The 21224-nt window shown below is 36.5% G+C and overlaps 1 protein-coding gene across 15 annotated transcripts in view; it reads right to left on the reverse strand.

Moving 5' to 3' along the window:
* Positions 1-21224, reverse strand: part of Pdlim5 (PDZ and LIM domain 5) — a 180792-nt gene that overhangs the window by 61887 nt on the left and 97681 nt on the right. For 3 of the 15 annotated variants that reach the window (XM_052730473.1, XM_052730468.1, XM_052730470.1), the window contains exons 4-9: positions 18490-18532; positions 16187-16605; positions 10152-10166; positions 7794-7811; positions 7383-7555; positions 7020-7056 (exon numbers count right to left, since the gene is read on the reverse strand). In XM_052730473.1, coding sequence (XP_052586433.1) covers positions 7020-7056; positions 7383-7555; positions 7794-7811; positions 10152-10166; positions 16187-16605; positions 18490-18532 — 705 coding nt within the window. Of the gene's footprint in view, positions 1-5418; positions 6488-7019; positions 7057-7382; positions 7556-7793; positions 7812-10151; positions 10167-16186; positions 16606-18489; positions 18533-21224 lie in introns of those variants that run through there. The other 12 variants (XM_052730478.1, XM_052730476.1, XM_052730479.1 and 9 more) reach the window with 9 other exon arrangements.

The following is a 21224-nucleotide window of genomic DNA, read 5'->3' on the forward strand; positions in this document are numbered from 1 at the left end:
TAAGTAAGTTGTATCACATTTGACAAATTATATATTTTGCATATAAATATATTTTAAGGAAGTCATTTTTAAATAAAATTTTCAATGGCTTCCCATAATTTTCTATTCTAGTATACCACTCATCATCATCACCAACATCATCATCATCATCATTATCACTATCATCATCATCACCATCATCATCATCATCATCATCTCTATTTCTATTATGTTATTAACATGATAGTTCTTAGCTTGTTTATTTATATTTGCAGTTCTGGAGACCAAACCCAGGGTTTCCTATACATGAAGCAAGGGCTCTAATGACATCTGGCTCTGCTGTTGCCTTTCTCAAGTCCACAACATAAAGTAGATTCTTTAAACATGAATGACAAATGATTTCTGTTCCTTTTTCCAATCAGAGCACTAAGTGTCGTATCCATCTGTTTCAAAGATCAGTTATTTTCTCCACCCAGGAGACACCATGCACTCCTGTGGAAGCATCCCATAAACACAAAGGAAGGACTAAGAAGCAAAGGCTGCTTTAACGAAACAGACAGACAAAACACTCTTCCACGCCTGCTTCATGAACAGACAACAACAGGAGAAAAGAGTCAACTACAGGCGATTACATAACCGGAGTACCATACTCTTCCTTTCAAGACACTTAGTAGGTCCAATTTTTTACTTCTAATGTAAGCAACATGTTGATGTTATAACAAAAAAAATGACCTACTACTGATTCAACTGCACTTGTGTACTATCATATAACGAATTTTCCTAATTACTTAGCAGAGAAGAAAACAATGGGCAAGCATAGTCAATTAGTAACTGAATTGTTAATATCAAGTACAGCAGAGAATGCTAAGATGCTTACATTCTAAAAGCTTATTCTCTAGTTGGAGACATAGGACATGGGGACAAATACTTGTTGTCCAAAACAGGAAAAGAAGCGCCAAAGATTGTGACGGTGCTTACAAATGGGTCCAAGGCATGTAACTCTATTCCAGACTTACATCTTGAGTGTCAAAGGAGTGTGAGGAAAGGCCACGGGTATAGTTAAGGACTGGACTGTATTATTACCCTGATCCATATATTGAAGTCTTCAGTGTGATTCAATTTGGTCACAGATTCTTTAAATTTGTAATTAGGGGTAAATGGGGCCCAAGTTCAATATAACTGGTGTCCTATAAGAGGAAGAAGGGAAAATTAAAATGCCAGGAAAACAGGCATTCACTGAAAACCAAGCCTGCTGGTATGGTGACCTAGGAATTCTAGGCTCCAGAACTATAAGGAAAATTAATCCATCTGCTTAAGCCACTTAACATGTGCATCTTGTGCCAGGGCTGCCTAATACAGACTATTTCTGATTAAGAGGTAGATGGAGAAGAATCATAGATTCTAACACATCTTCAAGGTTAATCATTCCAGAGATTTGTACAGGCCTTTACTTATATACTCACTACTCCATGCATCCAGGAGGAAATACTATACCTATGAGAGTGCCTTTTCTTCCAATTTGTATTTTTATATGAAGACCCTTGTCTTCCAGGAACAAGGTAGACCAGATATGTAGACAAATACCCATCCAGTAAAACCACAAAAAGAGGTACCAAGAGAGTTAAAATCTGTATAGTAAACTAGGTCAGAAGTGAGTTACTTCCACTGTGGGGTGGCTGTGGAGAGGGTGAATTGTAGGGAATATGCAAGTGAAGTTGTGAGGTGGAATAAGAAAGCTCTGGTAGAGAACAGCAGCACTCAACCCAGTCCTTCCCAGTATCACACCACTGGCACTGAGGGCTGAACATGTCTTCAATTGATGTGAAAAGGCATTCAGTAACGTCCCCTGACGACACCTCCTAGCCTTGTGTACCCGAATACTACCCAACTCACTAACGATAGATACAGAGTAGTAGCATCACCCTTAGGAGAGACCAAGAAGTAAAGTTAACGATGTACAGAGAACAGAAGCACCCAGATAAAATTTATTAAATGGCTCATCAAAAGGCAAATACATAGAATTCTAAAATGCTGCACATTTACATTTACAACATTCAAACTAATATTTTAGATATGCATTACACATACTCAATGATTTTCCTTTTAAGAGTTCTTCCTTTATTGCTTCACTGACACAGCTCTAACTACAAGACCCATTCATTAAGTCTAGATGGCCTATAATGTAATCAACAAAGAAACACTTTTATTTCAAGGCAAAAAAAAAAAGTAAACAATCTTCCTTTTAACTTTCATGCACAGTAACTAATCTTTTACTTCAAAGACTTCCTTTAATCTTGTGGCTGTGGTCTGTGTTGAAGATCAAGGAGAAAGGAAAAGAAATTGAAGACAAAAATGATGAGAAGATTAGTAAAAGGACCATGCTGTTGAAACTGTGTAACCAAGTCTGGTGACCGCCTTTCAGAGTTTAGCATGGAAGGTGCTTACTAGGAAGTGCCTCTTAATTCAAGAACTGGAGGGGCCTGGTAGCAGGGACTCAACAGGGGTGAACTGCTGTTGTGGAGGAAGGCAGCCTCAGGTAACCAGCCACAGCAGTCCTGGAGATACAACAGCTATTATGAGCTGTCTCTAAGTATGTTGAAATGATTAGGCTTTTTAATCTCCTCTTCCCCATATCAACAGAATCAGCTCACTGAATGTTGGAGCTGGTGAATCACAGAGTAATGTTGCCTGGCTCACACATATCCAGAAGCAGCTATCAGGTCCTCCACAGAGGTAGAAACTCAGCCAGCTACAAATCTGAGCATAAAACCCAGACTTTATTGAGCTGTTTCTCACTATTTCTAATGACAATAAAAGATACGATGCCTTTTTTGCAAGGAATCACCAAGGAAATAGTTAATTGCATCATGAAATTTTAATGGATGAGATAAATCAAGCCAGCTTTTCACAGAGAAAACAGAATCATTAAACCTACCAGCAAAATTATGAATCCTGTATCACAGGCCAAGTTTTAGACATTCAAACTTTGTTGTTTTATCTATGTTCTATAGCATATTATATTCCCTACATGCCACAAAGACAGTACAGTAAGCCTTTTTCCCTATCTCAATCTTCACTGAATCTCAATAGAAAAAATAATAAATTGACAGTAGTCAGGACTGGACTACTAGGTATGCACTTTATTTAACAAGCTGGCAAACCCCCTCCCCAATGCACTGATTCTTCATTTTGAATTTTACTCAAGCGGTTAAATTCCGAATAAAAACTGTTTGCTTACATGCTTAAGAATTATGGATCTGTTTCTTCTATGCATTTCAGCTGCACTGTGCTCTCTGATCTACAGCCTTGCCACACTGTTCTCCACCTGGCTCCTTTGCATTGAGCTCTGCCTGAGATCATCACACAGCCTAGTTCTTACTCCCTACAAAGAGTCAGCATCAAGGCTGAGTTCAGACTGCCAGATAATCTACAGCAATCTTGCCCTGCCTACGCCAAATCTGTTTTATATTAGCCTACTTTATTATCTGGTAATAAAATTACCTTGGATCATCCTGTTTATATGTTTACCCATTGTTTACTATGGTATCCACAGCATACAGATTGGTGCCTGACATTCAAATAATTACTCATTTGAAAGAATGAACACAGAATGAATGAACCAATGAGTGAGTGGTCATGAATCATATAAAAAACAAAGCAAGTGTAAAATTACTTGTCTGGACAAAACCCAATTCTAGGGCTGGAAAGATGGCTCAATGATTAAGAGCACTGACTGCTCTTCCAGAGGACCTGGGTTCAATTCCCAGAACCCACTGTCTCTAACTCCAGTTCCAGGGGACCGACACCTTCACACAGAAATAAATGCAGGCAAAACAATAATACACATAAAATAAAAATAAACAAATTATTTTTAAAAACCTAATTCTATACTTTTGAATGAAAAAAAATGGACTAGCTATTCTGTATTCTAATATAATGACTTTTATTATATAAGCTCAGATATATACACATATATATCAGATATACACATATGTATATATACATCAGATATACACATATATGTATAAATATATCAGATATACACATATGTATATATATATATATATATCAGATATATATATTTGAGCTTTCTTAAAAGGCATAATGATAATGAAATGAGTATGAACCTGATCACAAGAGTAATATATGTGGGAGGTAACAAAAGTATATGACTGTGTAAGACACATCCATATTCTGAATAGTAAAAATTATGGGAAAATATGTTGAGAATCATTTGAGAGTAAGTTCCCAATTTCATATTAAAAATAAGCTTGTGATGAAGTCTGTATAAGAAGGACAAACAAGTCATAAATCAGATAACTATCCTTACAAAATACTTTTTGTCAACTTTTATAATATCTGCCTATATTTTGAGCTAAGAATATACACTCTCCCAGAAGAGTCACTGGACTCAGGAATTCAAGTTCTGGCAGGACGAACTGGAACATCTTCTTGATGCTGGCTGGACGCTGATTCCCACTCCCATGCAGATCATTTCAGTCATCTCCACTTTCGACAATATATTAAATAAACACTATTGACATTAGGCAAGGCACTCAACTCTTTTTTCAACACCGTCTATTTCAAGTAAAAAAAAAAGTTCTACACATATTCTTTGTCTATATTAGAAAAAATGTTTTATTTATCTAAAATTCTTTCTAATGGTTCATCAAATTCTATAGTTACTCAAGAAAACTGGATTTTGGTGGGAAGATACCATCCTTACTCTGATACATCATTTTTAAGTGACTCTAACTCAATCTTCTTTCAGATACTGTGTTTCAAATAATGAATCATTACTAGGCACAGAAAAGTGGGAAAAGAAATAGTTTCTTCCATTGGATAGAGACGCAGTAAAAACTGGGTCTAAAGTCAGGATAATAAAAGCACGAGTAGGCAAGCCTTCGAATATCTGAGGAAATGCTTCAATAAGAGGACATCCTTCATGCCCTTCATATCATTGGGGGGGGGGGGCAACTAAATCCTACAACTATTTTCAAGTGCATTTGACAGGCCAACTGTTGCATAATAACAAATCACTAACTGAAAATTAATGTTAGTTGCTTCAACTTATCCACATACTTCTTTCTAGTCTATGGTGACACAGAAGTAAAGAACACTGGGAAAAGTAAAAATTGATCTTTGAATGTAGACCAGATCCCCAGTAATCACTGTTGTACAAGGAAGGACTCTTGGCTGTGTCACAGGAAGACCAGTTATATATTGTTCACATAAGATGCTGCCTTAAATAACGAACAACTCCGGAGGACAAAAGGGGAGTCTGGATTTTTGCCATGTGTTACTTCCACATTTCGGTAACTTCATGAATTGAAAATGTTCTCCAAAAGAAAAGACAAGGTAGTTACTCATCTTCCTGAAGCAATGTTTTAACCAGCCCTGGACAGCAGGTCACTAGCCTCAAAGAAACAAGTACAGAAGTAAGGTACAGACAACTTTATTACAGTTCTTTCCAAACTTCAAAATGTATTTATCACTGAGTTTAGATCTAATATATAGTATATTATATTACAAGGCAGAAAGCAGTTATAATTAGATATTGCATTTCCCTGTACTGCTCAAAATACAGCTTTGTAAGAATAGCAGCAACACACAGTAGTTTATAACACTAAAATATTCCTCCAGTACCAGAAACATTTAAATTGAAACTCATTTTATACTATTTTCCTCCAACATAAAGATGAAGCAAAGCTATCTTCTACATGTCTTACACCTAGAAATTGGATAGTCCATGAAAACACCCACCAGCTTACATACATTTCCTTCAGAAGATGACAGGATCTTTAAACTTAACTAAAAGTAAAAGAATACTGTGGTTCCCCACTGCAAGCAAGGGCAGAGTATGCTTTCTGTAGTCACCTTAGCAGGAGGCTTTTAAAGACACCCAAGTCCACAGTGAGCTCCAATAGTCTTCTCTGATGACTCCGCCTCCTCACATTTGCTCTCTTAGGAGAATTTATAATCAACTTTGAACACTCCTTAATGATGAACTTGAAAGTAAACTTGGGAAAGGTAATAATGTAAGGAAATCACTTTCCTAATTAGACAAGGACATTATTTGCTCATCTACCTCTGCTTCAACCGACGAACCAGATAAACCTTACAAAAAGACTTCCTGCTCCACAATCATTACCGAAACAGTGACAATAGGTGTAAATACACTGAAGGGGTCTAGTTACTTCCTGTTCTTACTTTGTTTTGCATTTGTAAGCTACCAATTAGGACAAAACCTGTCCTTTCTTCTTATTTTCACAATTGGAAATTGTTAGGAAAGTATAGAAATGTTCTAGTTTTCATGAGATAAATGTAAAACAGATACTGCTATGAAACTGAAAAAAGAAAAGGTGAATGAAAGGTATGTGCTGGCTGCTTGGGTGGGGGAAGCAAGGCTCATAGTCACTGTACGTTAAGAGCACGTGCTGAAACTTCATGGTGCCAGTCACGTAATTTTGTATATTTGGGACTAAAGACGTGAAGGGGTATCTTTTCCCTGTGGAAATAAAAAAAGAGTGATAGAAGAGTCATAAGAAGGTGAAAGAAAAAGATTCTATACTAATTCCAACCATGCAGAAAACATGCCTTGTAAAAGCTTAATTTCAGACAGCTGTTATGTTAAAAATAGCAGTGTTTAAAAGTAGAGAGTTTTTGGAAATACAGAAATTAATCTACAGAGTCCTCTTGGAAATATTCTTTTATGCACCAAATAAAGAGAGTTCAAGACAACTCAGGAACTCGATCAAGGAGATTTATACTGTTAGTAAAACATCATCCAAATGCCCTGTACCCATTCATTATGTCAATATTAAAGCGAATATGCTTTAGACATAAAATCTGGACAGTATCAACTAATTTGGAAATCTGTAGGTTGCATGTGTAGGTCACACTAAAGGCACCATGGGTTAAATGCTTAGTTTCTATTTACAAAAACAACAAAACTGTAACATTACACTTGAAAGTTTGAAAACAACAAATTGAGACCATTCATGAAAAGAAAGCATTCCATTCATTAAAAGAGAACTTACTTTGCCTTCTTTGTATTGTCATTTTCAGATTCTTTCACTGCAATTAAATAAGATCCAAAATTAACTTTTCAGTTCTTTAACTTCAAAATCACTTACATAATTATCATAATTATGAATCAATGTCAAATGTTGAAACTACATAGAGCAATTAAAACAAATCCATACCATGTTTACACTGGCTACATACCAAGGCTAGTACACCCCCTCTTCTCAATGCAACTCCCCGACCTGAAATCTTGCTATATACAAATTAATTTACATGCAGTCTTTGCCAGGACCGTTTTTCCATAACTGCTGATAAGCTTAGATGTTGCTATCAGAGCCAAAAACATGCATCTCCTAAGATTTCTAGAGTTTACTCACGATGTTCGGTCCCGGTGATCTGTGCAAGGATCCGGAAAGAACGAGACTGAGTTGTTCCAGTCCGTGGGCGCCAGTCTTCAGTGTCCTCGATCAGCCTCTTCTTGCTGGCATCACTGTGAGTGGGGATGTGATAAAACTCCGTGTTGCGCTCCACAATGTGTTTTCTCGGTGGGCTAGAAAAAAAGCAAAAAAATACTAATTACAATTTTAATTGCATTGATGACCAAAAAAAAAAAAAGTCTCTAGTGAACTAGTTATAATTTATACATTTACTTTTCAATATTCCTCTTATATACACAGTTTGTATAAATACACTCAATTAAAATCCCCTTCTAAATAGACATAGTAGTAAAACAGATGTATAGGTTAGTGCAAACAATGCTAAAAGGTTGTACTGCACAGCAAGATTACCGTTTAGGTGGAATTTTCCTTTTAAGTGACAGAAGGAGGCAGCAGAAGAAAGATCCCCAACATGAAGAAAAGGAGAGAAGAAGAATAAGGAAAACAGACAATGGAAAGTCTACAGCAGTAAAAAAAAAACCTAACAATGTGAAATCATTGTGCCATATAAAACAATATGAACTACAATTTAGCCACTTAAATATGAATATTTATTCTAGAATCTTTCAGTGGATTGTTTTTCACAACTTAAATGACCATATCTCTTTGTATGGATGAAGTAGCAATTCTAAAAATTTTGGAAATTTTGGAAAGGACCCTAAGTGTTATGTTCTACAGCTTTCCCAGTTGTGTTTACAGCATCTTCAATCCTAAAAAGAGTGTGTTCCAGGTGAGCACAATGAAGATCTGTGGTTTCTTTAACAGACCAAGGTTGACATCCTGCCTCCATTTCTCTTCACAAGTGTGATTTTGGACAAGTCCATCTCACTGAGCCTCAGTGTTTTCATTAACAAAGAAGACATAAAGTAGTTTTCTGAGAATTAAGGTTGATAATATATACCAAAGACAAGAATAGTATGATATCCAAACACCGAGTTTGCCAAGAACATTCATATTTATATTAATATAGCATAAATATTAAGGAAATCACAATATTTATTACTTATCATTTCAGGATCAATTGAATAAATATTTTCTACTTCCCCTGAAATAAGACAAATGCCAAATATTTCAGAAAATAAACAGATAAGCTCAAGTCTTATCTGGCAGAATGCTACCCTAAGATCTGAGTAGAGCAAATGTTCTAAATGTGGCCAGATGTGGATGTAAGATCTGCTAGGTTAACTCATCATAGACAATCACCATGTCACAGGACTGCCAGCATTCTAGCAGTCACAGCATCAAAAGCCTACCTCGGCAACTGAGCTTTTCCAAGTTAACAACACTGGCTTTGGAGTGAAGAACTATGTCCTCCACTCAATGTGTTTTACAGAAGTAACTTAACTGCTCTAAGTCTCAGATTTCCCATTTGAAAAATGGGAATTGTGTCTAAAGGTGGTTCTGAGGAATAAATAAGGTAGATGATATATGAAAACAGCTTTCCACGGGTCAAGACCTAGAGAAATCATCATACTGCTCTTTCAGGAAGACTAGAAAATTATCTGCGATGTGTGAGTATAAGTCACAGACATACATAAAGGAAGAACCAGCATGTGTGCAGAAAAACAGCAAAACACACAGTTTACATTGATACGTCACGATTATTGAAGTGAACTACCTAACAGACATTTATAAATACTGAGCAACACCTAATCCTTTTAAGAACAGATAAAAATTTCAGAAACTAAGAAAAAGGCAGAAGTTATTTATAAAAACACAGCCTTTGGTATATATAAAGCAGCTCTTAATTTTATGTAGGTACTTGAAAAAAATTGTAGTAGTTAATAAATCTATTAAGTTTTAAACTTCCCTTTAATTAGTCAGTAAGCACTGTTTATTCTTAAATTATTGCCAATATCAAGGGTACGTTCTTTTATTAGGTTCTCATGCAGCCCAGGCTGATCTCAGAACTTGGTAGGTGGCTCAGACAGGCCTTTAACTTCTGCTCCTCCTGTTACATCTCCCCAGGACTAGAATTACAGGTGTGTGCAGTCACACTCAGCTCGTGCAGTGATGGGGATGGAACACATAGGATTTGTTTTAGCCTCTGTACAAGTTCCATCTATAAAAACATGGAACAATGGCTTCAAGCTAAGAATAATAACATAATACCATGGAGTAGTTAGCATGACAAGTGTATAGAAAATACAGTATATCTTAGACCTTATGGCATTTACCACCACAGCTTCAACGTTTCAGATTAAGTAACAGAAATTTTCTAAACATTTATATAGTGCTTTCTCATTGTGAAAATTTGAATATGATGATTATGTTAAAAAGGAGTATTAATAATTTTTAAAATCTTTGAAAATAGAATAAATTTAACTCTGAAGAGCAAGTAATTTATTTCAAAATATAGACATTCAAAATTAGGAAGCTCGTCTGCACGTATTTTTTCAAACAATACTAAAAAGGGAGATACCTAAACTATATCTCTAACTCTAGTGCATGCTGCTTGTAATGCTATCCACGCCCCTTAAGTGAGCTTTTCTCAATTTTTCTACTGTGGAGATGTGGGCATTCCAAACATACCCACTGATTCATATGAAGGCTTCTAGTGTGAAAAGCCCGTTTTTAAAATACTCCTTAATATACTTGAGAATTCTTGTAATGAGATGATACTAAGAAGATTTGCTGGGGTAGTAAGTTGAAAAGTGAGAGAGAGAGAATGATGGAAATTATAAGACAAAGCATTAGTTAAGTACTTACACAGTGCCAGGGTTACTGGAGAGGAATAATACATACAGGAAAGATGTGATAGAGAAGACATGGAGGTTCCCAGGATGACGGAAATCAGGGACAGCGGAGAGGGGAAACAAAAAGGAGGAGAAAAAGAATTTAAAAAAAAAGAAAAGAAAGAAAGAAACAGCAGACCCCAAACAGTTTAAGAGATGGCACATGAACACCATGCTTCAAAATAATCACAGGGGCACAGACAAGTAGGCGAAATGTTAGTCAAAACTCTGCTGCCTTGCTACTCTGAGGACAACAGTTGGACAGCTGTGCTTATCCCACAAAACACTGACAACCTTATGTATAAACCTTAGTTCAAGTCCTAAGTTCCTGAATACCAAGAAAGAACCGTGTATTTTTTTAATGCCTAGGATTTTGGAAAAGTTATTTTAGTATGAATCAAACTCTTATTTTTCTACAAAGGCACATAATAAAGTATAATCTGATATATCACTTAGAAATCAATTTAGGATGCATTTTAACATCAGAAAAGAAACTGTTCAGTCTCATATTATACAAGTATAAATTAATAGCAACTATAATCTCATCACATAAGAGGCTGTTACACTGAATTTTCTTTTTTAAACGTAGTGGCTGATGCAAGTGTAGAAAGCACAGCAGACTAGGAATAGTGGGCTCTCTATCAGTGTTCACATTCCTCCCTTCTACTCACGAGCACCACCCTCAAGCAGAAGCCCCAGGAACCTTAGAAGTAGAGTGTGAGAACTACAGAGCTCTGTATTACTGGGGATATACTTATTGCTCAGAAAGGTCTGTCTCATTTGATATGGTAAAAGAACTCAGTGAATCACACAGGAAGAAGGGGAACTTTAAGACACAATTCATTCACATAGCCTAACATGGGCAGAATTATTAAAAACAAATACATCTGTGTTCCACTCTAGATAGAGAATCAAGTATAAATTCTATATTGTTTTGTCAAAGAACATGTTGATTCTTCGACTCTGCAACTAAACTTAGAGTAGAAATTCATTATAAACAAAGTAAGAAAAACTGCCCACCAGTTCTAATGTGAAAACTGAATTAGAGCTGTGGTACTCCTACATGTTGACGTCAGCACAAACATAACAGAGGGCTCAGAGGGATACACTAAGGAGGTATTCACCCTTCTCTCATATTAGAAGCAATGGTTCTCACCTTTCCTAATGCTGTGACCCTTTAATATTGTTTAATACCTCATGTTGTGGTGACCCCCAACCATAAAATTATTTTTGTTGCTACTTTATAACTGCAATTTTGCTGTTATGAATCATAATGTAAATATCTGTATTTTCTGATGGTCTTAAGAAAGGGTCCTATGACCTATGAAAAGGCCACTTGATTGCCACGTTGAGAAACACTGGTGTAAAGCATTTCCTATCCCACCTTGCAGGAATATTGCTTTGCAACATAATCTCTTATATACAATTGTAGATGTACACTCCAACAGTTTAAAAGTTGAGGGGAAAAGTTTTGTGTTAACATGAAATTGTGCAGACAATGTTCTGTGTTGAAGGGTATAAGCAGATAGTTGACTTCAACCTAAAGAAATTAAGTAGAATATAATCAACAAATATTTTCACGTATTTTAGAAAATAATGCTCAAATAGATAAGCTTCATATATAGCAATGTCAATGTGATAGCCAGATAACCTGTACTAGCTAAGATGCCCATTTCCCATGTCATAGGCAAAGTATAAGAGGTTCCTTTTCCTCAACGGTAAAATGGGTTGCGTATTTCTGTCCTTTAGGGCTTATATTGAAAGTATCTGAAAGCTATTCAAATACTAGTTGGTAGGGGGAAATATTCCATGACTACTCAAGAACAGTGCTTTCAAAGTACAGCCTATGCATATTAATTCAGTTGCAGAGTCACAACTTGAGTCTGTAGTCTCTACAAACAGATACCAAATCAAAATGATAGAAAGACATTCAAGTGACAACAGGTGACATATGGAAGACACATTCATATTTGGCTTGGGATCAAATCTTGGCTCCCGTACAAGAAGCATAACAAGAAAATATATTCCTGGTCACTCAGCTGAATGAGAATTAGGTGGTTGTCATATATGTAGAAGCACAGTAAAATGCAGAGTAATAATACCCACTAACTTAATGGATCTGAATTTTGAACTTTGAAGCTATCTATTTAATATAAATGTTTCAATTGTCTTTTTTTTATTTCAAGTGGCATGTTTTCCTTTTTACAAACAAATTATGTTCTAGACTAGAACCTACTAGCTAGACAATTTTTATATATAATAAGTTTATTTTAAATAGACAGTAACTCACAGTGTCTGAGTGTTTTATCAGTGTGCTCAGGTCAATCAATTGATTACAGTAAATTAGAAAGAAACCAACATCCAGTAATTGATGGAAGCAGATGCAGAAATCCACATCCAAGCACTGGGCTAAGCTCTTGGAGATCAGCTGAAGAAAGGGAGGAAGGATTATATGAGCGGGGGTGGGGGTGGGTGTCAAGATCATGATGGGGAACCACAGAGACAGCTGACATGAGCTAGTGGGAGCTCAAGGACTCTGGACTGACAGCTGGGGAACCTGCATGGGACTAAACTAGGTCCTCTGAATGTGGGTGACAGTTATGTGGCTTCATCTGTTTGAGGGTTCCCTGGCAATGGGACCAGGACTAATCCAGAATACATGAACTAGTTTTCTGGAGCCCATTCCCTATGGTGGGATACCTTGCTCAGCTTTGATGCAGGGGGGAGGGGCTAGGCCCTTCCTCAGCTTGGTATGCCAGACTTTGTGGACTACCCAAGGTAGTCCTTCTGTGGTGTGGATGGGGGCTAGGATGGGGAGGAGGTGATTTAATTCTCCAGGAAAATCAAAAAGGTCTTAGAGAATTTTATCAAGAAATTATTGGCTTTTGATGTCAATTTGGAAATAATTCAGTTTTGTATATATTATTTACTATTGGTACAAATTTTTATAGTTTCTTATTTTTGTCTTGTAACACTCTTAACTAATTAGAATGAATTCCCCCAAGCATTTTCTTTTTCAGCCACTGCACAGCAAACCCACACATCTCTTATAACTTAAACAATACTACTTATTACTATAAAGCAATTCACTATAACATACCAATGCAAACCAAACTTATTGGAAACTGGTTTTTTCTAAATTACAATTCTTTTGCAAAATTTAATTAATTTTGCAAAAACTGAGCAGTCATGCTGTTTACTCATATATAAATCACCATATCTCCTCTCCAGTAATGCAGATACTAACTTTGTCACGTGTGTTTTCTGTAAAGAGAAAAGCATTTTAAACCATTATTTGATTATATCATTAACTTTCGCATCTTTCAAGGCCAGATCCTCTGAAGCACCACATACGAACTGTTAGTAGTTGCAGCCAAAGAAACTGAAATATAGGATACACAAAAGCCTTACCTCCTGAGAACAGTGGCACATTATAATGCAAGGCATGTGGACAGTGAAATGCAAACCAGTCCATCTAGTTCATGTAAAACAGCTTGCTCCCAGTCAGGAATATAAAACCCTGTTCTGTTCTTCATGGAGTAAGGGGGTAGCAGAGAGAAGGGCATGCCAAGAACAATAATTTATATGTAGAAGAAAGACTGAAATTTCTTAAAAGTGCCTTATCATTACTAGTTACAAGAAAAGGATGCTTATACAGTGCTAACAGTTACTCTCAAAACTACCAATACCCTAGCCAGACTTCTTACTATAAGGGAAAGAGCTAGTTCATATCCTATTATTTTCACCCACTAAGCATTTGTTTGTGTCTCCTGTTTATTGATTCAACACAAATTTAGGTGGGATACCTATAAAGCTGGCAAATTAGCCAACCATTTCTCATCACTTAAAAAATAACAGTTCTGATGCTTTGAGGAAAAGACAACTTGGCCATTTACTTTTGTATCCCTTTGAACTTCTAAACATTTGGTCATTGGTGGGTGCTATTTTAAAAGTAATTAGTACAGAGCAATCACTCCCAACTTTACGAGAGTTTTGTTTTACTGACATCATAAAAATCTGGGAAGTCAACCAGTCACACATCTAACAGAAACAGGTTGACACCTAATGTGGAGAAAGTGTACATCAATGCCACAAAACACTAAGGAAGACACACTGCTGACTAGTCAAGTTTGTGACTTTTTACTTCTCCAGTCTAAATGCATTAACAAAAGGAACACTACAGAGTCGCCTTAGAATGTCAAATGCACCAAACTGTGTTCTCACTGTCCTAACATCTGGACAGCATTTGAAAGCAAGCTATTTTTATACACTCTCAGTTTGCAAATGCAAAGCAGTAGCTTGCTTGTTAATGATGCAAAACATGTAATAATCCCTTTTATCCTCAGTTTTGCGCTGTGCTGAACACCAGGCATGTGCTTGGTGAGTACTTGCCTACTCATTAGGAAGCTGCCACCAAGGCCCTGCAACTACAGCACTGTCACTTTGGCCTGAAATAAGCTCGCCATCTTTCAAGTCTAATTACCAAAGGAATGTTTCCCACGCACAAATTGAAACTTTTTGTAAACTCAAGACTTTTCCATAACTTCACTTTGCTTTTACTTCAAAAAGACTTTATTATAAAATTTCCAGAAAGATTAAAAGGTTTTAGTTAAGACATGACTACCTCCAGTGGACTTTCTATCTACTCAAGCTAGAATTTTATAAACACAGTAAACTTCTGCTTCAGCATTTGACAGGCAACATCACCTTCTTCTGGTTACCTAGTTTGATGACTCTAGCATCTATTGTCATAAAACAGACATACAAGAATAAATATAACCAAACATATACATATTCTTTGCCTTTGACCAGAGAAGACATAACATTCTGAGAAGGGCACTAACTGACTTCGATGTCTATATCAATACTTGAAAAAAGCTACCCACAAGCACAGAGCCACAGATGCACAGCCCAGTAACCTTCCTTGCTCCCTCAGCAGCAGCCTGGAGCTGTGCCACCTCCTCTTTCAGAGCCCAGGTGCTGCCATAGCAACAACTCCACAGCAAGCACATCCTCTTCATTAAGTGAGTTAACATTCCAGAGGGGTTAGATCTCTCAGAATGGGCCTATCTACACAATTATTTTAATTATAAATTTCCTGGAGACTTGCATCCACGAAGCCCAGCACATGTACATAGTATTTCCCTTAAAAAGTACCTTTATCACAATGAATCCAACTAAAATTGTATGCAGATCACTTCGCCTCCAAATAGCTTCACTGAATTGTAAAAGACCCAAATTAGCTACCTAGAAATAAAGACTTCAAAAACACATGTGCAACCTTAAAACTTGGGGCTTCAAATAATTTAGTATGTTTAACACATTTTTAAAAATGCAATGCCCAAACAAAAAATTGCAACTTAATTTCCAAAAATTGTTACTATTACTTAACATCCTCTATAGTTTAAATGCATTCATCTTAAAAAAAATCTATATATTGCTTCTGGTACTGAACATTGCTCATTTTTTAAAATTACCGATTTGCATTTGAAGAATAAATTCCTGATAAAATATACCTAAAAAGAATGTTAGCTATCTGCTTTGAGCTAATAACTTATACAGAGATGTGAGTCAGAAGCAGACTTGTTTTCAGCTTTCTAGACTGCTTCCCAGAGGAGAGAGATTGTTACAAACTCATGTCCTCTCTCTTCAAGAAGGTATATGCATGCTGAGAACAATTACAATCACTGCCTAAACCTTTGGAGACCAAGAAAAGGATGGAAATTTTGGGGATAGATCTGCCTTGCATTATAAGTGCCAGCTGTTCAACACTGTGCAGGAACTTGGAGGGAAACGTTCAGAATATGTTGCAGGCTCTGAACACATCAAAATGCATAATTAAGTTCTGATTAACTTCTAACTGCTTTGTACAAGTACTTTGTAAATAAATAAAGGTCACTGTTAGCACAAGAAGTATAACTTCATCTTTCTTCAAAGAACAGCTGAAGAAAAAGTAGATTGTTTCCTGGAAATTATCTGAAAGAGCAGAAACCACCCTTGGCCACCTACCCATTTTGCTGTTTAATGTCACCCTGGGATCCTCTTCTCTGTCCCTCTGCTAGCTCCTGAGCAGGCTCGGAACACACGCTGGTGACTGTGGGCTGCCGTGGGACATTAACTGCAGATTTACCAGTGTTCGGTGCAGATGAACACTGGTCAGCACTAAGAGTGGCATTAACATGCAGTCCGGATGCAGAGAATGGGGGAGGAGTGACAGCGGCCCCGGGTGGAGGGGGAGCATGTGATGAGGTGGTGGCATGGGCTGGGGTGAAGGCAGACGATGGTGATGGGATGGATGTGACTTTGGGTGAAGACACAGAACCAAAGGGCCGTGGTGCTTTATTGTAGGCCATGTTGGCTGTGGAAGTGACTTTGGATACAGCAGGAGATGTAATGGGCACAGGTTTAACTACTTCTTTCGGTTCACCCTATGCAAAATAAAAATAAACACATACAAACCACAGCAAAGACATGCAAAACACATGGAGTGCAAACAAACACACAGTGGATTTTAAAAAGACAAACACAATTACGTTAGCAGCCCAAATACGTTTTCAGGAAAAACAATGAGTTGATACAGCACAGCATGCATGCTAACTGATCTCAACATGCATAACACTAATGCATAACACATTTTCATTTATGTAGAAAAGGGAAAAAAAACCCTAAAGACCATCATCAAATGTCAACTTAGATAAATTTTAAAGGAATAATTAAATACACATAAACATAATACTAACTGAAACATCTTATTTTTAAAATACCTAAAGCTTCAATTATAATTCCATATTTCTAACATTATTTTCTTTCTCTCCACTGTATAATTACTTAAGTCATGAAAATCTCCAAGTTTTAAATTCTTCAATTAAAAAAAGGATGAGTAATTCACCAAACTCAAAGTATGTGTTATACAACTATTATGGTTAAAGAATTTGGGGGAAAAAATGTGAAACAGATGAACAAAACATAATTATCCTGCATTTCTCCTATAATCCATTTTTGTTTCCATTCCTGGGTGCATTAAGATATTATTCACAACTAAAATAAAATTATTTCCCTTTTTCCAAAATAAAATATTTAAGTCTCATGAGGAAAAACATGACATTATATATTTGCCAGAAGTCAAAGACTAGTAAGAAGACAAATTCCTTCTAAAAAATCACCAGTGTTGGTAAACCTTTACCTGGACACATATTCAAAGCTTTCTCCTTTAAAATGAAATATATTTCTACAGCACTGAAAAAAAAACTTTTATTCTACCATCTGAGAAGAAAATCAGATCTTTAAAGGAAATACATACTGGTAACTCAAATGCAAGAGAAAAAAAAGGCAATATAAACCTTGTAAGTTTTCATTAATTGAGAAAAGTAAGTTAGGGCTGAAACAAGTAAATTGAATGAGTAACTGAATATACTGCCCAAAAAATGAGGGAGAAAAACTTCAATGAGAATAAATCAGATGATTATAAACACTGGTTTGCGGTAATGTGAGATGTATAATGAAAAATGGGGCGTTTGCCAATAACCTAATTCAAGAACATTCTAGAATGGCATGATCTTCATTTTGGGTAGCTACTTACTAGCTTTTTAGAAAATATATGTGTAAATATAGAAAAAGTAAATATGAAAGGAATTTGGACATGCATTATTGACACCGTAGGGGCTTAGAAATAATGTTTTATAGTATTATTACAAATGGTAACTATGATGGCTATTCTTGGTTGTCAATTTCACAACATCTGGGATTAGCTAAAACCCAAACAGAACCACTTTTAATCCAGATTTTTTGAGGTGGAAAGATCCACCTTTAATCTGGGCCATGCCTTCTGCTGGTTCAAAGGACACTGAAGAAGGAAGTTTTCTCTCTTTGCCTGCTTGCTCTTGCCTGTCTGGAAAGTTTATTCCTTCACTGGCATTACAGCATATTTCTTCCAGATTCCAGCGCATACTAAAGACCAGCTGAGATATCTAGCTTCATGAATCGAGCAACTACTGGATACCTGGATGTACTGCCGGTAGACAGCCATTGCTGGACAAGCTGGACTAGGACTACACTCTGTAAACATTCTAATAAATCCACTTTCTATACATATACATATGGATCTGTTCCATCAGTTCTGTTCCTCTAGGGAACTCTGTTACAGTAACTTAAGTTCTGGAGTCTACTTTCCTCTTTGTCTTTTAAGGGAAAAAAAAAAATGAGTAAAACTGTGCCGAGACTATAAACCGAACATTGATATGACCCAAGATAAAAACAGCAAGAACAGTGGCTCAAGTCAGACTGAGCCTAGTGATGCTGAACTATATACAAACCTTCTGGACAGCAACGGGCTCAGGCTTGGCTGCAGCAGATGCTCTGGGGGAGAAAGAAGAAAAAAAACATGAGCCATAAACCTCTGGCAATTTAGAAATGTCATCAATAGAATTTTACTACTTATACACTTTAAGATATTAAATGATCAGAATCAATACCTTTATAATTCACAGTTTTCATCATTCACAATTTTCTCATTAGTTCATGTAATTAGAAGTCAAATGCCACCAGACCCAATAATCTCACATACTACTTACTGTCTTTCTTCAGTCTTTCTACCCTACAAGTTCAAATGAGGAGACAAAGCAGCAATCCTGCTTGTTAATATACCCATGCCCTTCATTCTTAGGGTAAGGCAATCCCCATATTAAAAGGGAAAGTAGCATGACTTCCTGATCCTTGGGCAGTTCTTCAATAACCCAGCCTGAATCTTGAATTCCAGTAGTAGCTGCCTATTCTAACATTCATGAGCATATCTACCAGTGCTAGGCCTCTTTCTAAAGGTTAACAATTATATTCAGGTTGAACTAAGTCCCTTATTAAGTAATTTACTAATATTCATATTCTTAATCACTTCAACAAGTTGATGTATTTGCTATATGCTGATGCTTAACATCAACTTTCAACTTGACAGAATCTAGAATTCGCTAGGAGACATGCCTCTGAGCATGTCTGTGAGAGATTATCTAGCTTAGGATAATTGAGAGGAAGGAGAGACATCATAATTATGGGAAGCATCATCCCATGGGCAGAAGTCCTAGACTGAATAAGTGAGCCAAGTGTAGGGAAATCATCACCTGTTACTCCTGGATAGATGCAATGTGCCCAGCTGCTTCAAGCCCCTGCCACCATACTTCCCCATTATGACGGGCCATACCCTCCAACTGTGAGCTAGAATAAACCCTTCCTTCCCGATGTGGTTTTGCCAGGATGTTGTGCCACAAGGAGAAAAGTAACTATTACATTAAAGAATAAATTTAATTAATTCACCAGGTTCCTTTCAGTGAAAGCAATGACCATGTCCTGTTTTTAATCCATATTGTTTTTGCAGCATCTGGCAGGTAATATGTGACCAGCAATGAATGTGCAAGTAAAGAAAGTCTGACAAAATCCCAGGCATGTGACAGCTATTTATAGTTCAAGTGGATTGCTATTTTCAATCTGTTCTTATTTTGCACCATATGCCTTTTGGTATGGTGGACTAAACCATAACAATAATTGGTTTTGAGCAAGTATCTCTTATAAAATAAAACTATCATTATCTTCACCTTTCAAAACAGGAGCTTCAAAGTTCAAGTAAATTGCTTAGGATTAGAGCTCAGCCTCATGTTGTTATATTTTATACTATGATAGCTGTATTTATTAACAATTGAGAAAGCTACTGATACTTTATTTAAAAGGGTATTTACTTTTTAAAGAATTGAGAATTCTATACATGCATATAATGTATTTTGACCAAACTGACCTCCCTTCTCTCCCCTCCAACTCCTCCTCTGTCTCCCTACTGCATGTTATTTAATATACCAGAAGCAATCTAATTCCTCTCATATTATACCAGCCAGAGGATAAAAACATCAAGGTAGAATTCCAAGAATGTAAAAATAGTAGGTAAATATTAATTGATAATTTTATTATATAAAACATGAGGTTGCTTTATTTAAATAAACAACAGATCACAAATAACCTAGAAAAGTGGACCTCTAAATAAACATATTCTAGTAATGAACTTTGATCAACATTTTAGCAGTAGCTGAATTTTCCAGGAACAACTAATTTAGCTACAACAGGCACCAACAAAATAGTCAGCTAGCCTAACGAAAGGCCACAGTGGGTACTAACACTCAGCTGCTATAGTACAGGTTATACCCTGTACCGCTGCATAACTTTCCATGTGTTCTCTCAAACGAATTCTCTTTAGCTTGCAGGGTTATTATAACAAAGGGCAAGTTCAAGCGCAGAGCAGTGGAATCTTCCTTTCCTTGGAATTTCACAATCCAATTTAATCGCAAAGGATCTACTCATTAAAACCTCCCATGACATTACTGAAAGGTTGCCAAGACTGAGAAGCCAATATCCTTCTTCATCTGGATGTCTTAAGATACATGGAGCATGGCTAGCAAAGTAATTTGTAAATAAAGGTCATGCTATGTGGCTGGCGCGTAGTTCAGCTTGCCCACCATGAACAAGGCCCTGGATCCAATCCTCAGCAACATAATAAGCAAGCAAAAATCTTGCTGCACTCAAGATAAATACATACAACCTCTATGTATGAAAACAAATCTAATTTGTTCTAGTGTGCCCTCTAATTTAAGTAATGTTAACATTGACAAAGGCCCAGAACTGTATTTTCTCTGATTTTGTTGTCTCCACAATTTACGATGTCCAGAATGAATGTTGACAAACATTATTAATTGAAAGTTCTATAAACACAGTATTTGAAAAAATTTAACTTACAGAAAAAAATTAAATCTGAACACACCCCATTTGCCTTCTGACAGAGTTTCACAAGAAATAGATAAGCATTTCAGGAAGAATGGCAACATGCCTGCAAAATCCCAGGGTGGGTCATTATACAAATATCCTTCCGAGTAGAAAAACAGATTGGCTTATAATTAAATGTCAAATGGAACTGCTGATATACCACAAATGCAATAAAAATCAGCTCCCTTGTTTTAAACACTAACCACCAAATAGACCATAGAGTCATTAAATTGTGAAAGAAAAGGTTTCTTAT

This window comes from Peromyscus californicus, unplaced genomic scaffold (genome assembly GCF_007827085.1).
Source record: "Peromyscus californicus insignis strain IS unplaced genomic scaffold, ASM782708v3 Scaffold_9__1_contigs__length_137607984, whole genome shotgun sequence".
Taxonomy (NCBI): domain Eukaryota; kingdom Metazoa; phylum Chordata; class Mammalia; order Rodentia; family Cricetidae; genus Peromyscus; species Peromyscus californicus.